Here is an 18,974-nt window from a genome sequence, read left to right on the forward strand (position 1 = left end):
AGAGCTCCAGCTAGCTTGATAATAAATAAAATAGAGGCATACTCTTAAGCACCGGCTCATATATATATATTTTCAATTTTTTTTAAGATTTGAGACATATATGAATTGATATATAGATATCAATATAGATAAAGATGTGTCCTCACTGTTTAGAAAAGGATCGTGAGCTTGGAAAGCTTTGGCGAAAGCTATGTATCATTCAAGAGGTTAGTCGAATCAAGAATGAGTTGCTTAATCTTGATGCAGCTTCAACTTTTCTCAAAACGGTAGCCAATCAAAAGTACAAGCATGAATTGGAAGCAATCTTTGGCATCCCGTTCCATTGTATTAAAGACCGTTATTTGAATCTTCTCAATCAGCGAAACCGTATCTGTCATTCTTACTTACCTTTCCGCCATGACTCAATTATACCGAGCTATTGGTAATTTGAGTACTCATTTTTTTTATAGCTCACAAAATATAGATACGATGTTTCCAAATTTCACATCCCTCGCTCAGAGAGCGCAAAAACGACAGGGGCTTATTGAAAGAGCTCAGCGTCGAGTTCGTCAAGCTAAAGCGAAGCGTGAGATGTATGAAGGCGCTTCGTGGGCTACTGATATCTCGAATGGAATTACAACTGTTGCCAAGAAAGCAACTGAATCAACTCAGACAGACCCAACATCCGAGCCATCTGAGGCCTTAAAAAACGCTGATTGATGAATACTCCCAGACAAACCCTGAGGTATCAACTACTCCAGAAGTAAATGTTAAACCGATGATGGTCGATACTGGCGTCGAAGCAAAGCCTTCAGTAATTGATGTAGGTGTATCAGCAAAGCCTTTAGTAATTGATGTTGGTATCAACAACATACCTATCATTAATGATGCTATGGTTGGGGAAGATGCTCCTGATAATATAGAAAAAAATGTATTTAGTGATGGTGATGATAACGCTGAAATCGAAGAACAGAAGCGATCAAAACAAGCGGTTGCTGAAATATATGAGGTTTATCCAATTCTTGCAGACTTGCACATTCATCCTATTGCGTCTAATGCTCGTCAGCTAACAAAGTACTACATCAGTAAAGATGCCAAGACATACAGTATTAGATTGAAAAAGCTTGTTTTAGTCCCAAGCATTAATTGGTCAGAGACATATGACCATATTCGCGTGGTTATAACTAATGACGTTCGTTTCCTATATTACATCAATGAAAAGAGGGAACGCAACGAAATGGGAAAAGAGGATATAAATACTTCCGAACAGATATGGCAGTATATTGGATCAAAGAGGAAAAGAGTCAATGCATCAGACGGGGATATTGCTGATCGTACCAAACAAAGACTTGAGGATAGTTTTCTCTTCGATAATTTTAATTCCACAACGTCTAATCAAACTGATGGCAAAATCAAACTGTTTTGGAGCATAAGTAAAAATAATGGTTTGCTTGAATCCAATGGTTTGAGAAAGAAGATTGTCCCTATTCTTAATGGACCAAGCAAATCATCTCCAATTGATAATGATGGATACGTTTGGGTTGATGGAAATTTAATTAGCGTCTATGGAAAAGAAAGCGATAGGTCTAAGTCAGCTATCACAAAAATGGTGAATTGGCAACTTACGCTGCGTTCATTTATAAATATGGTCAGAGACAGAGGACTTCAGTTAGAAATGATAGGTAAGAATGGCGAGGAAATTGACGTCAAGGAATTCACGCCAGTCGATGGGGAAGCAAAGCATGGAACAATGAGTGGTATCGATGAAGATATGAATCAAAATCTGAGCAACGCGGACAACGATGCTTAAATGATATTGGCTGGTTATTATACACAGCTTTATTCGAATTATATTGAAATACCGTTCAGGCTAATTCCAGTGGTTGATACAAAAAATGGAGTAAAACCTCATCCAACATACTATTTTGGTCAGCCGACTGAATCCAAATCTTTAAATATCAAGACGGAAGATAAATATAAAAAAGTAAGCAAGTATCTGGTGCAGTTTGGAAGGGATTGATGAGAACTATCAGGTGGATGGATACCTTTACATTACTACTTGATTGGTTTGAGGATTTGAATAAATACCTTAATGATGATGATGAATATCCATCCCCATCAAATGATGAAGAAGCAGCTAAATTGGTTGAAGAGAAGAGATTGGACGAACAAAGGCGTAAAAACCTTGATGATAACCTCGAAGAATTAAATGATGTGATACTGAAGTCTGTTGATGATATCAGACGTCAAACTATCGAGGAATACGATCATGACGATAATTTGCAAAGGCTTCATGATGACTCGGAGGCAGCTGCTCAAGCGTATGGTGAAGCTCAGAAGCGCTATGAAAAAGCTAAAGAAGCTGTGAGGGGATCTAACTCAAAATCAGCGAGATCAGCACTGAAGGCAGCTACCGCAGCGATGCGAGCTACAAAGGCTGTATTCCAAGCGAAGGCTAAGAGGTATTCTGACGCGAGTCAACTTTCCGGTAGTGGGTTGAAGGGGCGTGGACTTAGAGGCGCGGGTGTTGTCCCATTGGAAGGTGTAGTTCGTCGTGGTCGTACGTACAATCTCAATGAGATTCAAGGATTAGCAACACCGTCAGCATATACCTACAAGCAGCTTGGAAGCAAGTATATACGTATCCCGACTTGGACGCTAAGACCCTTGTAATCGCTCAACCAAATCGGCGTAAATGTGGTCCTAAGTGTCAAATTAGCGATAGTCTCCAAACCATGATCAGAACGCTTGTATATAAGAATCATATTGACCAGGCGTCATACGATAAGCTCAGTATTGATGATAAAAAGCTCTTCAAGGAGATCCTTGCGATCAGCCATCTTCAGTACAATTTTCATGATAAGCTCACGGATCCATTAGAGACACTTCGAGCTGAGTATGATAAGCTGAAAGGAGAGATGGAGTTAGGAAATGACAATCCAAGCATCATCAAGCAGCTTAACTCTATCACTGTGGATATGTACAGCAACCGACTAATTGGTGATAAAGAGTTTAAGCAAATTATAACTCGATTACTATAGAAACATGTTCTTCTCCAACCCACGCATTATTTCCAGTTCAGGTGGTAGCTATGGCGATAACGCCGATCTCAACGTTGCTGAGCTTAAAGCCATCATGAAGAATCTCATCATCCATGATCGTCCCCAGAAGACTCAGGCAGCTGTATGGGCTACTGACCTTGATAAGTCAATCAGCAAGGTAGATGCATATACTCACGCGACAGAGGGTGGTCGCGTATGGGCTTATCAACCCAAGAAAAGAGGCCTTCGGGCTCCGGGCGGGGGCTTTGCCCCGCGCCAAAAAAGATCAATACTGTTAAACCCTTTGCCATCAAAGTAATATCATTCCTAACAAGTCTATTTGCATAGCCTCGATAGACTGAATTTTTTTTATCTCTGATAGAAACCTCAAGTGTGGCAGACTCCCCATTGGGGCTTTGTGTTGACAGGAAGACAGAATCACCGAGAACGACAATTTTATCAGCTCTTAAAACCGTAGATCCAACGATCTGACTTGGTTCATCGTTAGTTAAATTGGTTTTGAGCTTTTTACTTGGTATGCAACCCATTGGGTCTTTTGGTCGAAGGCAAAAGTGCTTTTTCAAGCGAAAGCCGGAAGTTCAAGGTCGTCTTCAGTTCTCAGCGGCGCCAAATTTAGCGGCAAAACCACCGGCGGCCCGCCGTCCGCGCCGATAGAGCGCATTTCCAGTTCTGCGGTCTCCTAGAAACCTCCTCGTTGCTCGACAATCGCGAGAGTCCATCGAGCCATGGCGCGTCAGCCGCTACTCCGTTTCCCCAGTGACGTAGATAATGTGGTTATCGAGGGGCAACGCTACGCGGAAGTGACGGCAAGGTGTAGTGGCAGAACCCAAGTTGTGATTCTACCACAGTCAAACGACGAGCAACCAGTGCCAACAAGCATTAGTCCATCTACTGCGAGGTCGCGCGCGGTTCCTACGTCCGAGCTACAGGATCGGATGCTGGACATTAGGCTATTCCACCCCGTATATGTCCGGATCGACGACAATTTCCATCACGGACAAATTACGGCATACACTGACAGCGAATACAGCACACGAACGAAGGACGAACCTATTCATGTACCTCACAACGTTCCGATCGAAATTGCTCCGGCGATTGCCGTACTCCTGTGGCACGCGGAACTAGTACAAGCACAAATTCCTTCGTCAGACGCTCTGGAAGCGATCCACAGTCGAATTTTGGATCGCCTTCTCGACCAGAACGACCGACGCGCAACCAAATCCATCCCCAGACGCATCGGCAGTGTCGCTACTCGGCAGCCTATCCCTCAACCATTTTCGTCGGTTCCATGGAAGTGCCCCAGAACAGGCGAAAACAAGTTGATCAGCGTTGGAGATGTCATCAATTATGCATTCTACACCGACGGCAACCGCCCGGTCCCCTCCAACATTCAGGTCGGAGAGACCTTTGTCGATGGTCCGGCGACACGTCCGGAACGCATAACCAGGACGTCACGAAGCAGGTGCCGTACGTCCACAAGCCAAAGACACGTTACTGTAGAATTGGTCCATAGCAATCGACCAGCCCGATCAAGAATCGCCATGCTACCGAATCTCACGACGCTCCAACCGACGAATCCCCAACGCTGCTGGAGGATTCATCGGAGGAAGAGGATAATAACACCACCACCAGGGATTCGACACGTTTCACCGATTTACTTACTGCCGTAAGGTCAACCGGCTACAAAACGTCGTCGCCTCACAGAGACTCCGTCAGCTCCGACTCCGATCAATACAGCCGTCCCAGACGTCCCAGCAGAGAACGACACACAACCAGATCCAGGACAAGCACTATTGCAACTGTTAGGACCCGCCCTGTCAGCTTACGCACAGCGGCAGTAGCAAACACTTCTCAGCCAGCTCTACCACCAAAAAGGAGGGCGGTCGAAAACCCAATACATGCGTCACACCCAGTTGCACTTCTATCCAGTACGTCCGATATCATACCTGTCCACGACACAACAAATAACAGAAAACAGGCAGCCTTCCGTCCCTCACGGGCTCAACAAGAAATCCACGACGCAATATCATCACCAACATACATAGGTAAGGACACTGACGTTTATATGGATTATGTAAGGACCTCAGACGCGACAAAGTTCATGGCCCATTCAGCGATCACAACGAGACTATTCGACATCGAGTTCGGTGTGTGTGATCTTTCCGTGCTGCATTTCCCTCGCTTTGACTTGGATGCACAACTCGACCGCAAGAAGTCAAAAGCAATCAACATGCGTAATTTCCCTTCAAAAGCAGAACTTCCGGAACTTCCTGAGCGGCCCGCGTATCACAACCTCGTCGAAGCCCTAAGCGTACTCTACGCTTTCGCAAAAGAATTCTTCAATGAAGAAACCAAAGACATTTTTGCCGCGGCGAAGGATTTCGGAGAACGTCTGGAAGATTTCGCACCGTGGAGCTCTTACGAGATCAACATCTTAGCGTTTTGGTTTTCGAACGTCCTCGAGGCTTATCGTTTAGCGGTCATCAATGACATTCGAACTGGAGCGAACACGCGGCGTACCGTGCGATCACGATTCAACATGCAAGGTGCAGAGCTCGAGGGACTCTTATTTAAGGCGTCTCGAAGATGCCCGCAAAACCAAGGACAAGGATACGACACACGCTAATACCACGGGCCGGCGGGTCCTGTTTAGTTTTTGCTAGATTCTTGTCCAACTGAAACGAAGCTGGTCCGTGGTAGTTTAGCATCAATGTCCGCGAACAATTCAGTGCCTTACCGGCGGTACTATGCTGGGGAAAGCAGTGGAGCACATCTATTCACCACGCACTGACTCACGTACGTTTTCGGATAGACAACACCGCAGCAGTGACATGGTGCAACAAACTCGCCAGTACCAATCCGTTCTCACAGGAAATGAATCGTATTTTTGGCGCGGTGGAAGCTGAATGGGGCATAAGAATATCTGCTGGACACCTTGCAGGGTCATCCAATTTTCTCGCCGATCTGGGGTCCTGAGCATGGTCCGAGTCTTACCTCACCCAATGGAAGGAACTAACCACTAATTGGACGCAGGTCACGGTTCCCGACGCAGCGAGGAAGGTTTACGACGGCAGCTGGTCGCCCTTCAGCGACGATCCTCGGCCGACACCTCCCGAAGGCGATACGAGTCCACTTGGAAACAATGGACCAAATTCTGCCACCGGCTCGAAAGCTCGCCATGGCTACCTGAACACGATCCGACCACCCAGTCGCTCCGACTGGTATGCTTTGCCATCGACAGATGGTCGTTATCATGCTCCCGCAACAGGATCAGCGCCAGATCTACCTCCACCATTCTCGCCCAGATTAGCCACATCAAGTGGTATCATAAGGTGTACGCATGATTTGAGCCCGTCATCAACCCAAGTCACGCAACAGCGTTCGGAGGAATGCGGTGAGTCAGTCCACCGTCTCAACCCAGGACACCCGTCTCGCGCACCATGCTCGAATGGATGGCAAGACTACAAGAAACCCTACCAACGCCTCTTTCTTGGGGCTGCGTTGTTGGGTTTCTTTTATCTCCTAAGAAGCTCCGAGTACCTGGTAGTGAAGGGCGGCCGGCACAAATACGCTCTAGAGCGTCGTGACGTTGAAGTTTTCCATACCGAAGGAAAGACCGCAACTAATTTTCATGACGCAACTCTCGCAGTAATCATGCTCCGTGGCAGCAAGACCGACCAGCAAGGACACGGAACGTCGCGTCATTTAAGGCGGTCCGGTCACCCACGGGTATGTCCGGTATTTGGAGCAGCATTACTCCTAGAACTGGCAGAGAAGCATCATCTCCGCCAAACAGATCCAATCTGCTCATTTTGCCGAGTACGAATGCTCAAGGCCGAGGAGTTGTCGAAAGCCTTGAAGGCAGCAGCTATCGGAACAGGTCTGGATCCGCAGCGGGTATCCTGTCACTCCCTGCGCAGTGGCGTAGCATCCGCGATAATGGCCGGAGGCGTGGATTCTACCACGATTAAACTCCATGGGCGGTGGAAATCTAGCGTCTTTCAGCGATACACACATTACATTTCACGAAGTTGGAGCACCTCTAGCAGCATTGATGGCAGGCGAGAACAACTTGGCATCTCGGGTTACGAGCATCCCACATCACAATGGGGTTCACGCTTAAGCGTGGCAACGTGCGATGGCTACGTAATCTCTCAATGTCAAGTATGCTTCTGATCCCCATCTCATGCTTCTAGCTCTATTACAGCTTCACGTCGGCGCATCAACTGAAAATGTATATTACTACCATAGGTATCTTTTCGATAGAAAATCCGCGCTATACGGAGGATAATCCACTTTGTGTCGTAAATAGTATCTCTTACGGCGTTCGGGGTCGTTATGATCAAGGTGTGAGTATGCTTTCAAAGGGGTTTGATCGCGATAATGAGCATATCCCTTAGCACCAAAATCAACCTTTTTTAGCTTTTCTGTATCAAGGCGTATCCATACTTGATATTTCTTGGAACTCAATGGACTTACCTCCGAGCGCTCAATACTCTGGTAGGGTCGCAAGACCCTGCCTACGTCTGGGCCTCGTTCGATCCTCATGATTCTATATTAGCTAAGCGATCTTTTAATCTATCTATCTCCACCAACATATGTTGAATCATTTTCATGTTATAAGCACTAATGCGGCTGTAATCAACGTTAAGTTGCGTTTTGCCAGGTTCAAGCGATGGGTCTTCTCCTTCTTCGATATCATCGCGATAGAAGACACTGATTAAATCGGTTAGATGGGCTGAGACGAGATCTTGGGTGATGAGGCCCACCTCCTGACCAGGTCGATTCTCGCTCTCTATCCAATCGTACAGCTTGACCTCGCATTGATCATAGAGCCGCTTGACTCGATCAATGGGCATGGTTGGATGTTTCGTTTCAATCTCCGATCCGATGTCATCGCTACTACTGTACATCCAATGTATCCACCGAATATAGCAGCAACACTGTACGTTATCGGTCCCAGTGCTGATTCTGTAGCTCCGTTATCTGTTCTGAGGCAATACACTGTCGTACCTCCTGTTCCAAATACAAAATTGTTGCTGCCCGGGACATGCAGAGGCGCTGAAGGTAGTGTTGTACCTATCCCGAGGCGCCCTGTCGTAGTTAGGATCATCGAAGTCGAGTTATTTACTCCAAAACGAAGATCGTTGTTTGTGATATTTCCTATCCATGACGCATTCGCTGCTGTTGCACTTGTTCCATTATGGACTTCTATTTGAAACTGGACGGGCGTCAGATTAGATCCCGAAAACGTAAGCATTCTCGTGTAACTACCATCCAGATAGTCAAAACCCGAGCCTGTTATTGCGAAATATTCATCCGTAGGTGTAGAATGGATACCAAGCTCTGTCAATGATCCAACGCTTGTAATTGCTGATTGGTTGCCATAAGCTAAAAATCCATTGAGGGGGGCTCCAGCTGTAATAGCACCTGTCGTAGATAGAGTGTTGATATTTGATATGCTACCAGACCCGCTAAGTACAACTGCCTTGTCGTTTCCAGCTGTTCCGGCTACAACGCCTGCGAGAGTATTGAGCTCAGTAGCTGAAGCAGTAATCACATTGAGCTTTGCTAGATTAGCGGAGGTTGCACTTGTGCCTGAGAGCACGTTGAGGTTAGAAGTAGTACCCGTGAAACCATTCAGAACATTCAACTGAGTAGCAGTCGTGGTCAGAGTGGTTCCTTTAATCTGAAGAGTCGTTGGATTGATGTTAAGAATATTCGTAGTTGTATTCGCTACAAGAGTATTGACAGCGAGCGAAGCGACATTAACTACATTGCAAAGACAGTAGTGGGTCTAACTTGACTCACTACTTTAGCTTACACGTTGCGCTACGTGTATGAGGAAGCGTGAGTACTTAGTAATTACTTAGGTTAATTATATTTGAATACACAAATATAATTTAAATCAGATAAGACTCCAAGTGACTTAGAATAGGTAAAATGAGAACTGTATTGTTTGTGAATTGATCTTCCTTCTAAAACTGCTAAAACTGTTTATCATCTATGAAAGGGATTGACAGCGGCTGGCTGTCAGAGCCCGCTAATATGCACGTCTCTAATTGGTAGAAAGATGCTGATTTCTACCAATAGGATCTTTGGGTAGGTGTGGACCACTCATTGTGGTGGCCCACTTCAATGTATCCATTGGTGTGTCTTACACCAAGGTGATGAAGTATCTAAAACTTTTAACAGATATCTTATCTGTTAAAATCACAAGTGTCTTGTAGCCACTTGTGCGTGTAACCCCGTTACAAAAACTATCCAGTGTTAGTACTTTTGATGCTTGTCCAGTACCAATGGTAGTGATGCCACTGATCAGTGTCAGATCTGACACTGCTTCGGTAGAGATTGTTGCAGTTAATCGTTCCAGACACGTCGAGCTTGTAAGTGCTTGTGGTTCCGCCTATTGAAACATTTCCTGTGTTTTCGCATGTAATAATTCGAGCACCACCTACCATAAGAACGGTTTTGGTTGCTGAGGTCGTTCCAATGAAACATTCGCTTGTTGCGGCAGTTCCAACCTTTAATTGAATCTCGGCTGTAGCGGGCCATGCATCTGCATTCGTCAGTCTTAGAAGTGTTTCGAAGGTTCCTGCTGTGGTAGATGTACCAAAAAGCAAAATTTTGTTGACCCCTGTGATCTGTTTGCTCCCATCAAGAACAAGTGCTTTGTTCGCGGTTGCTGAGCCGGGAGTGATGGATAGCACATACGCTGGGGCTGAAGTTATGGATGACCCATTCATGGTCAAACTATTACAGCTTAACGCACCAATTCCACTAATATCACCATTTTCACCTGGTATGAGAGCTACTCCAGGAGTTGCAATCCCTTGAGTAATTCCTGTAAGATAAGTTAAACGATAGTCATTGTTACCTAAATATAGTGTTTGAGCGTAATCATAACTGAGATAACCACTCGAATCCAACGTCAGATAGAATGCGGGGTTATATATCGGTGATTGGAAAATTGGTTGCGGATATGAAAAACCTGAGCTCATCGTTGATGTTTTTGTCTCGAGCTATATAGATCGAGTGATTAAAGACACGATCATGAGCGCTATTCCTGACTTTGGTGGTTTTCTACCGAAAAAATACAAGTCAGCCGCTATGGGTGATATCCCAGCGCTTGACATTTAAAAGGTGTTTAGAATGGTGATCTTTGGACCATCGTTCAGTGGGAAAAACAACCTATGTATGTTCATTCTCAAGCATTCACCTCACGCATTTGCTCATTTAACGATTATAGCTCGAAATCCAAACCAGGAACTGTATGAGTATCTTCGCGACAAACTGGATGGATTCATTACGTTTGCTGATCCCGATACGCCTCCAAGTGTAGATCAAGTACGTCATACCCCTATCAGTTCTAACAAACCTGAGCTTGTCATCATAGATGATTTTAGTAGTGACCGTCTGCTCCAGAAGAACATCTTCTCACACTACTTCACAAGGGGCCGGCACTTCAAATTGAGTACCATATTCCGAAGCCACAACTACTTTGCAACCAATTAGATGATTCGCTTGAATTCAGAGTATGTAGCGATACTAAAGGCCAATTCGAAGCGTGATTTACAGTTGGTTGTGAAAGACTTCAATATCAAGGGTGTTGATGAACGATCATCGTCTATTACTACAATAAAGCCATGGAGCGCAAAGGACAGATGTTGTTCATAGATTCTGTTAAAGGCCAAGTCTGCTACAACTTCGACAGACCAATCGTTATCGATAACTAATTCAAATTTATTGATCAGAATTATGGTTAGAATCATATAGTATTACAATGGCAAGCTTTCTGAAACTTGACAGTACTAACCTTGTTCAAGATGGAACGAATTCAACTTCGAAGTATTCGTTTCCTGGTTCAGCTGCTGACTTCCGTGATGTAGTTTGCGCTATCCAATCGATCACGATGTACAATAGTGAGTACAACATTGCTTCGTTTCAGTTCCAGAACACAACATTCAAAGTTGAAGTACCTACTGCTGCTACTACTTCTACCATAAGAATCAGTCTTCAAGACGGTATTTACTCGTATGATGATATCAATCGATCAATCCAGACTGCTCTCGTCAATGCTGGAGCGTACTTGATCAATCCATCAGGGGAAAATGTTTTCTACCTGAAAGTAAGTGAAAACAGTGTTTATTACGCGTGTCAGATTGATTTCTATCAAACCCCAACCACTTTACCGACGACCGGTGGTACTTGGACAAGACCTGCTACAGGTCTATACTCATTTGGTGGTACTGGATTGGCGACTACTACACGAGTTCCGCGTCTAATCATCGATAATGCTGAGTTTGGAAAGGTATTAGGCCTGACCGCGGGTACTTACCCATCAGTTTCTGCTACCGCAGCCAGTGCTCAGCTATCGAACATCATTCCACAGATTCACCCCACCAGTTCATACATCGTTCGTTGTGATTTAATTAAAAATGAGTATGTTGCATGAGGTGATATTGTTAGTGCATTTGATAGAGGTGATGCTGAAATTGGAAAATTGATTTCGTACAAACCCAGTCAGTATGCTTGGATGAATTGTCATAATGGCTCGCGATCAACGATCACAGTCAGTATATTTAACCAGAACGATAAAAAGGTAATCTTCCGTGATACTTCAGTATCGATCATGCTACTGTTGAGACCAAAAAAATAAGCTGATCGCTTTAGTTTTTTTCTTACAATCTGAAACTTCCTCCAGACTTATCCTTTTGGATTTGTTAAGCGATTACTATCAAACCCTCCTACTTCAGGTGCCGATTTCTCTACCAGTTGGCCTTCGGTTGGTGGTGCTTCTGCTTCTACTACCATTTCGAATCAAACTGCTCGTGGTGCCTTCGTAGCTGGTGTTTCTACGGTTAATGCAATCATGGGTACTTGGAACTACATGCTCAAGGTCAAACTAACGGACTTGCACCCTATCTTCCGTGAGCTTGATCGCATGGCTAACCCTCAGATCCGACTACGTTTCCGTGTGAATCAGGGTACTGCTGTTGTCGCTGTGGATGCTTCTAAGAATATGTCGCTAACTTCTACTACCCTTGCCTCTGGTAATAATTGTCCAATTATGATCGCCAGCGCTGCTACAGGTAATCCAATGGCGAGTGTTCTTGCTACTTCCGCTCGTTTCAGCGTTTCTTGGGGCGGGGGGTTAAATCTCTTGAGCCAACTATTGATGGAACCTACATGCCTTTCACGACTGCTCGATTGTATGTACCTTTTGTACATCTCGAAATCCCCAGGCTATTATTTCCAAGCCTGTCAAAAAGGTTCGCTACAATGACTGTTATGCTCAGTGGTTCTATCAGAGAGCCGGTATCGGTAAGCAATCGACTCAGTTCAATGCTTCTTTCGACCTACAACTATCCGCAAGTGTTAAGAATGCTAAATACGTTGTAGTACTTCCTTTCGCTGAGCAGACAAGTAGTTTCGCAACCGCAGCGGTACAAGAATTCCAAAGCCCCTTCTATTCGGCTCCTTGGAGGCTCGTCCATTCGCAACTTCAACGTCCGAATCGATTCGACGCAGGTATTCGATATCAGTCATGACTATGATTTCCACCATTTCACTAATGAGGTTGCTAAGATTGGAGCCATTAACGATGATCTGACTCCTGAGCTTGTTAATGGACTAGTTGACTACCAGACTTGATCACTATCTAACCGCATGCTTATCGCTGATGTCAGTCGCCTGACAGAGCGCGATGTACCTCAGTCGATTCATGTAATGGGCCCTCCATTTACATAAGTAGCTAGATATCTTTCCGATATTGCATAAGTAGGCATGGTCGGCACACGACCAGCGTGTGCTGACTCGTCATCCTCTGATTGGCTGAAAGGTGGGGAAGCCAGTCCCCATCTTCAGCCAATCAGCTGTCGACCTTTGTTTGAGTGGTTCACATTAGTCCTATGGGCTAGCGCCCCGGTCTAATAATAAATCAGAGTTGAATTTACATCGGACTTAATACTTAGTTCTCAGTCTTACTGAGAACAAGACACTTCCTCAACACCTAGGTGTATGCCAGTAACGAGCGTACACCAGGCCCGTTACAATTCAGATTCAGGGTACCAACGCTGGCTGTCAAGGTGTAAATCTTTTGGTTCTTATGATCAGTAAGAAGAGCTAACGTTCGATAGACTAACGGGTGAAGTGATCGAATTCTCAACCGCGTAGGTTGTCGATACCATTTTAAGAGATAAAAAAAAACTTCTTATACTTCCCCAATAGACTTGTTCTTGTATTTTCCAAAAGTGAGTTCGAACGACAGCCTACTTAGTTTTTTTAGAAAAAAATAAATTAATTCGGAAATCATGAGAAATCCTGTGAAAGTTAGAATTAGTTAAAACCATCAAGCTCTTTACCAGTAGCAATCCGCGATCTATTTGTCCATGTTTCAGGCATCATCTTTACCCATGTTTTATGCTTAGGAAATGAACTGTGATGAGCATAATTCCAACGCTGAGTGGCTTTTCCACATGGACACAAAGTCTCATCATGATTGTCGCTGTCGAATATAGTCATGATCATTTCCTCGGCTGTATCAACATTCATTTCTGGTTCTGGATATTTAGAGATAGGATGAACGTAGCATCGATCTAAAGTTTTGGACTTCGGACATTGTCTTCCATTTTTCATAATGTAATTGCACATGGTTATGGTCATTGTTTGGATCGGTTGTTCGTATATATGATATAGGCTTTATATAATTAAGATTCTTGTATCAGGATCATTTGACATTCTATATTAAAAATCTTGCTTTGTATTCCAACAGCCCAGCGGTTCTAAAACTATCCTAATATCGAAAAGTCGTGGCAGGGTTGCGTCGTTGAAATCGCTGCTGTCCCGAAAGAAGGTTTCAGGAATGTTCTCAGTGGTAAATTACGGTAAGGAAAAAAACTGCCAGCGTAATGTTCTAAGTATTACTACTGACGCTACGCACCACATCCCACTGCGTCAGTTGATCTTGTCCATGACCTTCTCCATCAACGCCATGAGTCTGTCTTGCATGTTGATGGCCTTCTCTTGCATGTCCAGCGCTCGCTTTTGGAGCTCAATCGTCTGTCGCTGGAGCTCTTGCTGCTCAGTAAACCTAACGTGTTCTTGCTCGCGCTCTTCCCTCTGGCGCTCGCTCTCCGCCGTAAACCGCTGGAACACGACCTCCAGCTTTGCCTCAGTCGTCTGGCTCGAGCCCCCGCTAGCATCAGCTGACGGCGAAGTCCGAGCACCAGCAGTCAACGACTCTGTCTCCGCCCTCTCCTGGCTCTGACTCGGCCTCACACACTCAGCTGCAACCCCTTCAGTGTCCGGCTTCGTTGCATCACCACCACCATCTTGACCTTCTCGCACTACCTCAACACCCTCGTCGTCATCGTTGCTCTGGTTCAGCTGTCGATTGAACGGTTTCATCGCGGGCCAACTTCCTGCCCATCAAGTCCACAAATTAGACTCTTATACTACCAAAACTGCAGCTCAGAAAGCCACAAGTCACCGGTTTTGGGGGCGTTCTTCTTCTTCTTGAGCGTGGCCTTGCGGTTCTTGAGCGTCGTCTCGTCGGGCAGCAGCCTCAGCACATCGTCGTCGTGCTGGTGCCTCTCAACCAGCACCAACCGGCACTGCTTGGGCCCAGCTCCTGCCTTGAGAATAGCGTCCACCTCGTCCTTCAGCAGCGGCGAGATGCCGCGCCTCCTCTCAGCTGCGTCATTGTCATCATTGTCATCATTGTCATTGTGGGCCACGTCGTCCTGCTCCAGCGACACCAGTGACGCCCCCGCGTCGCTCCGCCTGACCACGAGCCGGATGCGCTTCGGGCACTGGGCGTGCGACACGCACTGGTACAGCGAGGTGGGCGAGCGCTTGCCCTGGTTGTGCAGGTGGCGGTACGTGCAGCCGTCGCGGCGCAGCATGGCGCCCAGCGCCGCGTCCTTGGACGGGTGCTGCGACAGCGTCTCGAATTGGCGCTTGCGTCTGGGCGCGGGCGCATTGGCGGTGGAGCTGTCGTGGTCGGCGGGAGGCTGCGCGCTGGACGAGCGAGTCGCGCGCATATCGGCAGGTGGTGCTGGTATTCCGTGTGAGACTTGTGACGTAATGTAGCCATGATGTTGGTGGTATACAAATGTTAAGATGTAATTGCGCCGCAAGAAATACGACACAAAAATGGTGAAATAGTAGTCCGCTGGAAACGGCAAACGGCGGCTGGAAGACGAAACGAATCCTTGTGTATGTAGGAGCACAGTGTATTGCGCCTGGTGTTTGCAAACGAATGGAGTAGTAAACTGTATTGTATCTCAGCTACAGCTCTACTGTCGGCTTCGAGTTACTGGTACCCCCCCCCCCCCCCCTTCAAATTCATGATGAATTGTTCATCATTATCCATTGAATAGTAAAGTCCCGCATTCTTTTCCCCACTCATCCTTGCGAATCTATCCACTGTGGGATTTTGTTGCCAGCATACGCGGTGGCAGTCGCCACGCCAAGACCAAGTAAAACCACCACAGCCTTCGCCCACTTCGGCAGCGGCTCGTGGTGCTCCACCGCACTTACGTCAGGAGTCCTCTTAGAATAAAACTGCTGGCTGCAGACGCAGACGCCCAAAGTGTCTAGGGGAGACCGCTTGCAAAAACAACTGAAAACGACCACGTCGATGTTTTAAACGTTCTAGCCGCGAGCTGCTGATCTAACACGTCGCAGACGATTAGGAGCAATAGCTAGGAAGCTCGTGCCTTGCTATAAATTTGAGTACAGAGTGTACTGCGACGTATTAACGTTATCTTAGTTCCTTGGTGGCCTCTACGATGGGTACACAATTTATGTGCTGAGACGGTACAATACCGTTGGAAGTCGGAATGGTGCCATGGCTTCGCCAGTCGAGAATCTGCAGCGGAGGACACAGATCGAGCGGGAAGGAATATTACAGTGGGAGACCTGGTCGGCGCTGGAGAAAAGAGAGTCGGTGAAGCGTTAATTATTGACAGGATGGCAGCGCAGGACGATCGAGGTCGTTATGGATACACTGCCTTGGTCTGGGCAGCTAGGGACGGGATCATCGAGGCGGTAGACTGGCTGCTAGGTTGTGGTGCACCCGCTGACACGGTGGACGATGATGGCTACACTGCACTCATGGCTGCATCGAGAGCAGGTCATGCCGCCATAGTGAAAATGCTCTTGAAGGCGGGAGCAAATGTCGATCAGACAGACCCTAACGGGATATCTGCACTAGGGTTTGCATGTGAGAACGGCCACGAGGACGTCGCCCAGGAGCTTCTTGATGCAGGGGCTAACGTCGACTTGTCTAATGAAGATGGCATGACGCCGCTCATGCTCGCTGCTGATAATGGCTACACTTCGGTGGTGCAGGCGTTACTGGAGTATGAAGCCACAATTGACTTGGAGAATCATGACAGTCAGACAGCGCTCCTGTTCGCGTCGAAGGGAGATAATGTGGATATAATTGAGATGCTGCTGGCACAAGGAGCTGATGTTGATAAAAGACTCTTGGGTGGAGTGACTGCGTTGGGCGTTGCGTGCGGGATGGGGTATCTGGAAGCTGTTCAAGCTCTCGTTAGAGGCGGCGGTGCTGTTGACATAGTGGATCCATACGGGGACAACCCGCTGATCTACGCCGCCGAGAACGGGCAATTGAGCGTCGTGCAGTTTCTGGTGGAGAGAAAAGTTTACGTCAACTGGTCGAACAAAAGAGGTCTGACTGCGTTGTTTTTCGCCTCGGCAATGGGCCACATTGACGTCGTGAGGTTCCTGCTGGAGAGTGGAGCGACTGCTAATGCGCAGGCTTTAAATGGTGGGTCGGTTGTAGCTGCGGCGTGTGAGTTTGGATGCGTAGACATTGTTCGCATGCTCATTGAGCATGGTGCAGATGTGGACTTGGGGGACCAGGAAGGTGTCGTCCCGTTGATGCGGGCGGCTCAAAATGGGCACGCAGATACTGTTCGAATACTTCTGGAAACCGGAGCGTCAGTGGACCTGGTGAATAACTCGGGATCCACTGCTCTGGTGTTAGCTGTGTTGCAGGATCAAGTGGGTGTTGTACGAACACTTCTGACAGGAGGCGCAAATGTGAACAAAAAACTCGCAAACGGAGTATCCACGTTGTGGCTCGCATGCGAAAGTGGGTGTGTGAAAACGGCTCGGGTGCTAATTGAATATGGCGCGGAGACTGTCGCTCCAAGCGACGATGGCAAGCGGCCACTGATAGTGGCAGCTCAAAAGGGGCACGTAGATGTTGTGAAACTACTCCTCGAGGGTAATGTCTCGCTAGAAGTCACGGACAATTTGGGTTTTACTGCTCTCATGTACGCTTCGCTCAGATATCATATAGAAGTTGTCCGTTTACTTATCCAGGCTGGAGCGCATGTTGATACGATAGGATTATTCGATAGTACTGCCCTGACTCTCGGATGCGAAGCCGGGTGCCTGGAAATCGTGCAAGTTCTTCTTGAAAATGGTGCATCGGTCGACTTACCCAACGACAATGATGAAACCCCTCTGTTAATTGCTTCGGTCAATGGGCATAGTAATGTGGTGAAGGTTTTACTTGAGCATGGAGCAATTGTCGACAAGCTTTCGCATAATGGAGCCACAGCGTTAGGAATCGCGTCTGCAAGAGGACACAAACAGGTAACGCAGGTACTTGTGGAGTGGGGAGCTGATGTAAATTTGCCAGGAGAAAATAATAAAACTCCACTAGTGCTGGCGAGTATGGGTGATCATCATAGCGTGGCAGCGTTTCTCGTGGAAAGAGGAGCATCGGTCGATTTGGTTGGCAAAAAGGGGTGGACGGCGCTAATCGGCGCAGCAGAACGTGGCCGCCCACAAATGATTAAGCTGCTACTGAATAAGGGCGCCGATATTAACAAACAACTTTCTGACGGAGCGACCGCACTGAACATTGCGTGCGAGCACGGCCACTTTGAGTGCGTTGTGGTGCTGGTAAACTCCGGTGCCAACATTGAGCTGGCAGACGACGAAGGGTATACGCCTCTTATCACCGCCGCCCAACTTGGTTTTTCCGACATCGTCCAGTTTCTCGTGAATAGAGGTGCAAACCTCCACGCGCGTCTACCCAGTGGGAGCACAGCACTTATTACAGCTGTGTGGTTCAAGCGCCTGGAGATTGTTCGAGTTCTCCTGGATAATGGCGCAGACATCAACACTTGCGGGGGCTTTCACAAATGGCCTCCATTAACCGTGGCATATTTCAGTGGATACCCTGAATTTGTACAGCTTATCTACAATTATGCTCCCCCGGATCGTAGTGAAGGAGACGATACCGACGTTGGGCCCAAACACTTGCTTGTTAAACAGGATACCGTTCTTCCGAGCGAAACGATTGATCAAAAACGTCGCAATGGAGACACAGCACTTCGGATCGCATGTGAGCAGGGGAATCTAAAGCTTGCTGAAACGCTTTTGCAGAGTACCGAGGTGATTAACCTTCCGGATGAAAACGGTGTCACACCACTGGTGTCTGCAGCTGTACAAGGGCATACGGAAATCTTGAAATTGCTACTGCAAAAGGGGGCAGATATCGACAAGAAGGGACCGAGCGGCTACACTGTTCTCGGAATTATATGTCAAAGCCGCCTAGTCAACCCAGATATTGCTGACAAAGTTGCAAAACTTCTTGTTGACAACGGTGCGTCCATCGACGTGGAAGACGAGGATGGTGATACCGAGCTGTTGGCAGCTGCGGCAAAAGGCAGCCTCAACTTAGTTAAGTTGCTCATAAGCAAAGGCGCAAACGTCAACAAGGCCAATAAACGGTATCGCACCCCTCTAATCGAGGCTACAATAGTAGGTGTGGCTGAAGTTGTGGAGTTCCTGCTTCATCACAGTGCATCTGCCGATTTTGCGGACAATGAAGGGTGGACTGCGCTCATGCACGCTTCAAAGAAAGGTTACGTGAAAATAATCGAG

General features: G+C 46.9%; 2 protein-coding genes across 2 annotated transcripts; one reads left to right on the top strand and one right to left on the bottom strand.

The window, feature by feature from the left end:
• Window positions 1-13,997: 13,997 nt before the first annotated feature.
• Window positions 13,998-15,085, bottom strand: IUM83_02150 (Multiple inositol polyphosphate phosphatase; the record flags this gene model as incomplete). Its single annotated transcript, XM_067926050.1, has 2 exons — window positions 13,998-14,464; window positions 14,533-15,085. The coding sequence occupies 2 exons, from the start codon at window positions 15,083-15,085 to the stop codon at window positions 13,998-14,000; spliced, it is 1,020 nt and encodes a 339-aa protein (XP_067800737.1).
• Window positions 15,086-16,016: 931 nt separating this feature from the next.
• IUM83_02151 (ankyrin repeat protein) lies at window positions 16,017-17,437 on the top strand (the record flags this gene model as incomplete). Its single annotated transcript, XM_067926051.1, has 2 exons — window positions 16,017-17,350; window positions 17,425-17,437. The coding sequence occupies 2 exons, from the start codon at window positions 16,017-16,019 to the stop codon at window positions 17,435-17,437; spliced, it is 1,347 nt and encodes a 448-aa protein (XP_067800738.1).
• Window positions 17,438-18,974: the final 1,537 nt, after the last annotated feature.

Source organism: Phytophthora cinnamomi, assembly GCF_018691715.1.
Source record: "Phytophthora cinnamomi strain GKB4 chromosome Unknown Contig0, whole genome shotgun sequence".
NCBI classification, from domain to species: domain Eukaryota; phylum Oomycota; class Peronosporomycetes; order Peronosporales; family Peronosporaceae; genus Phytophthora; species Phytophthora cinnamomi.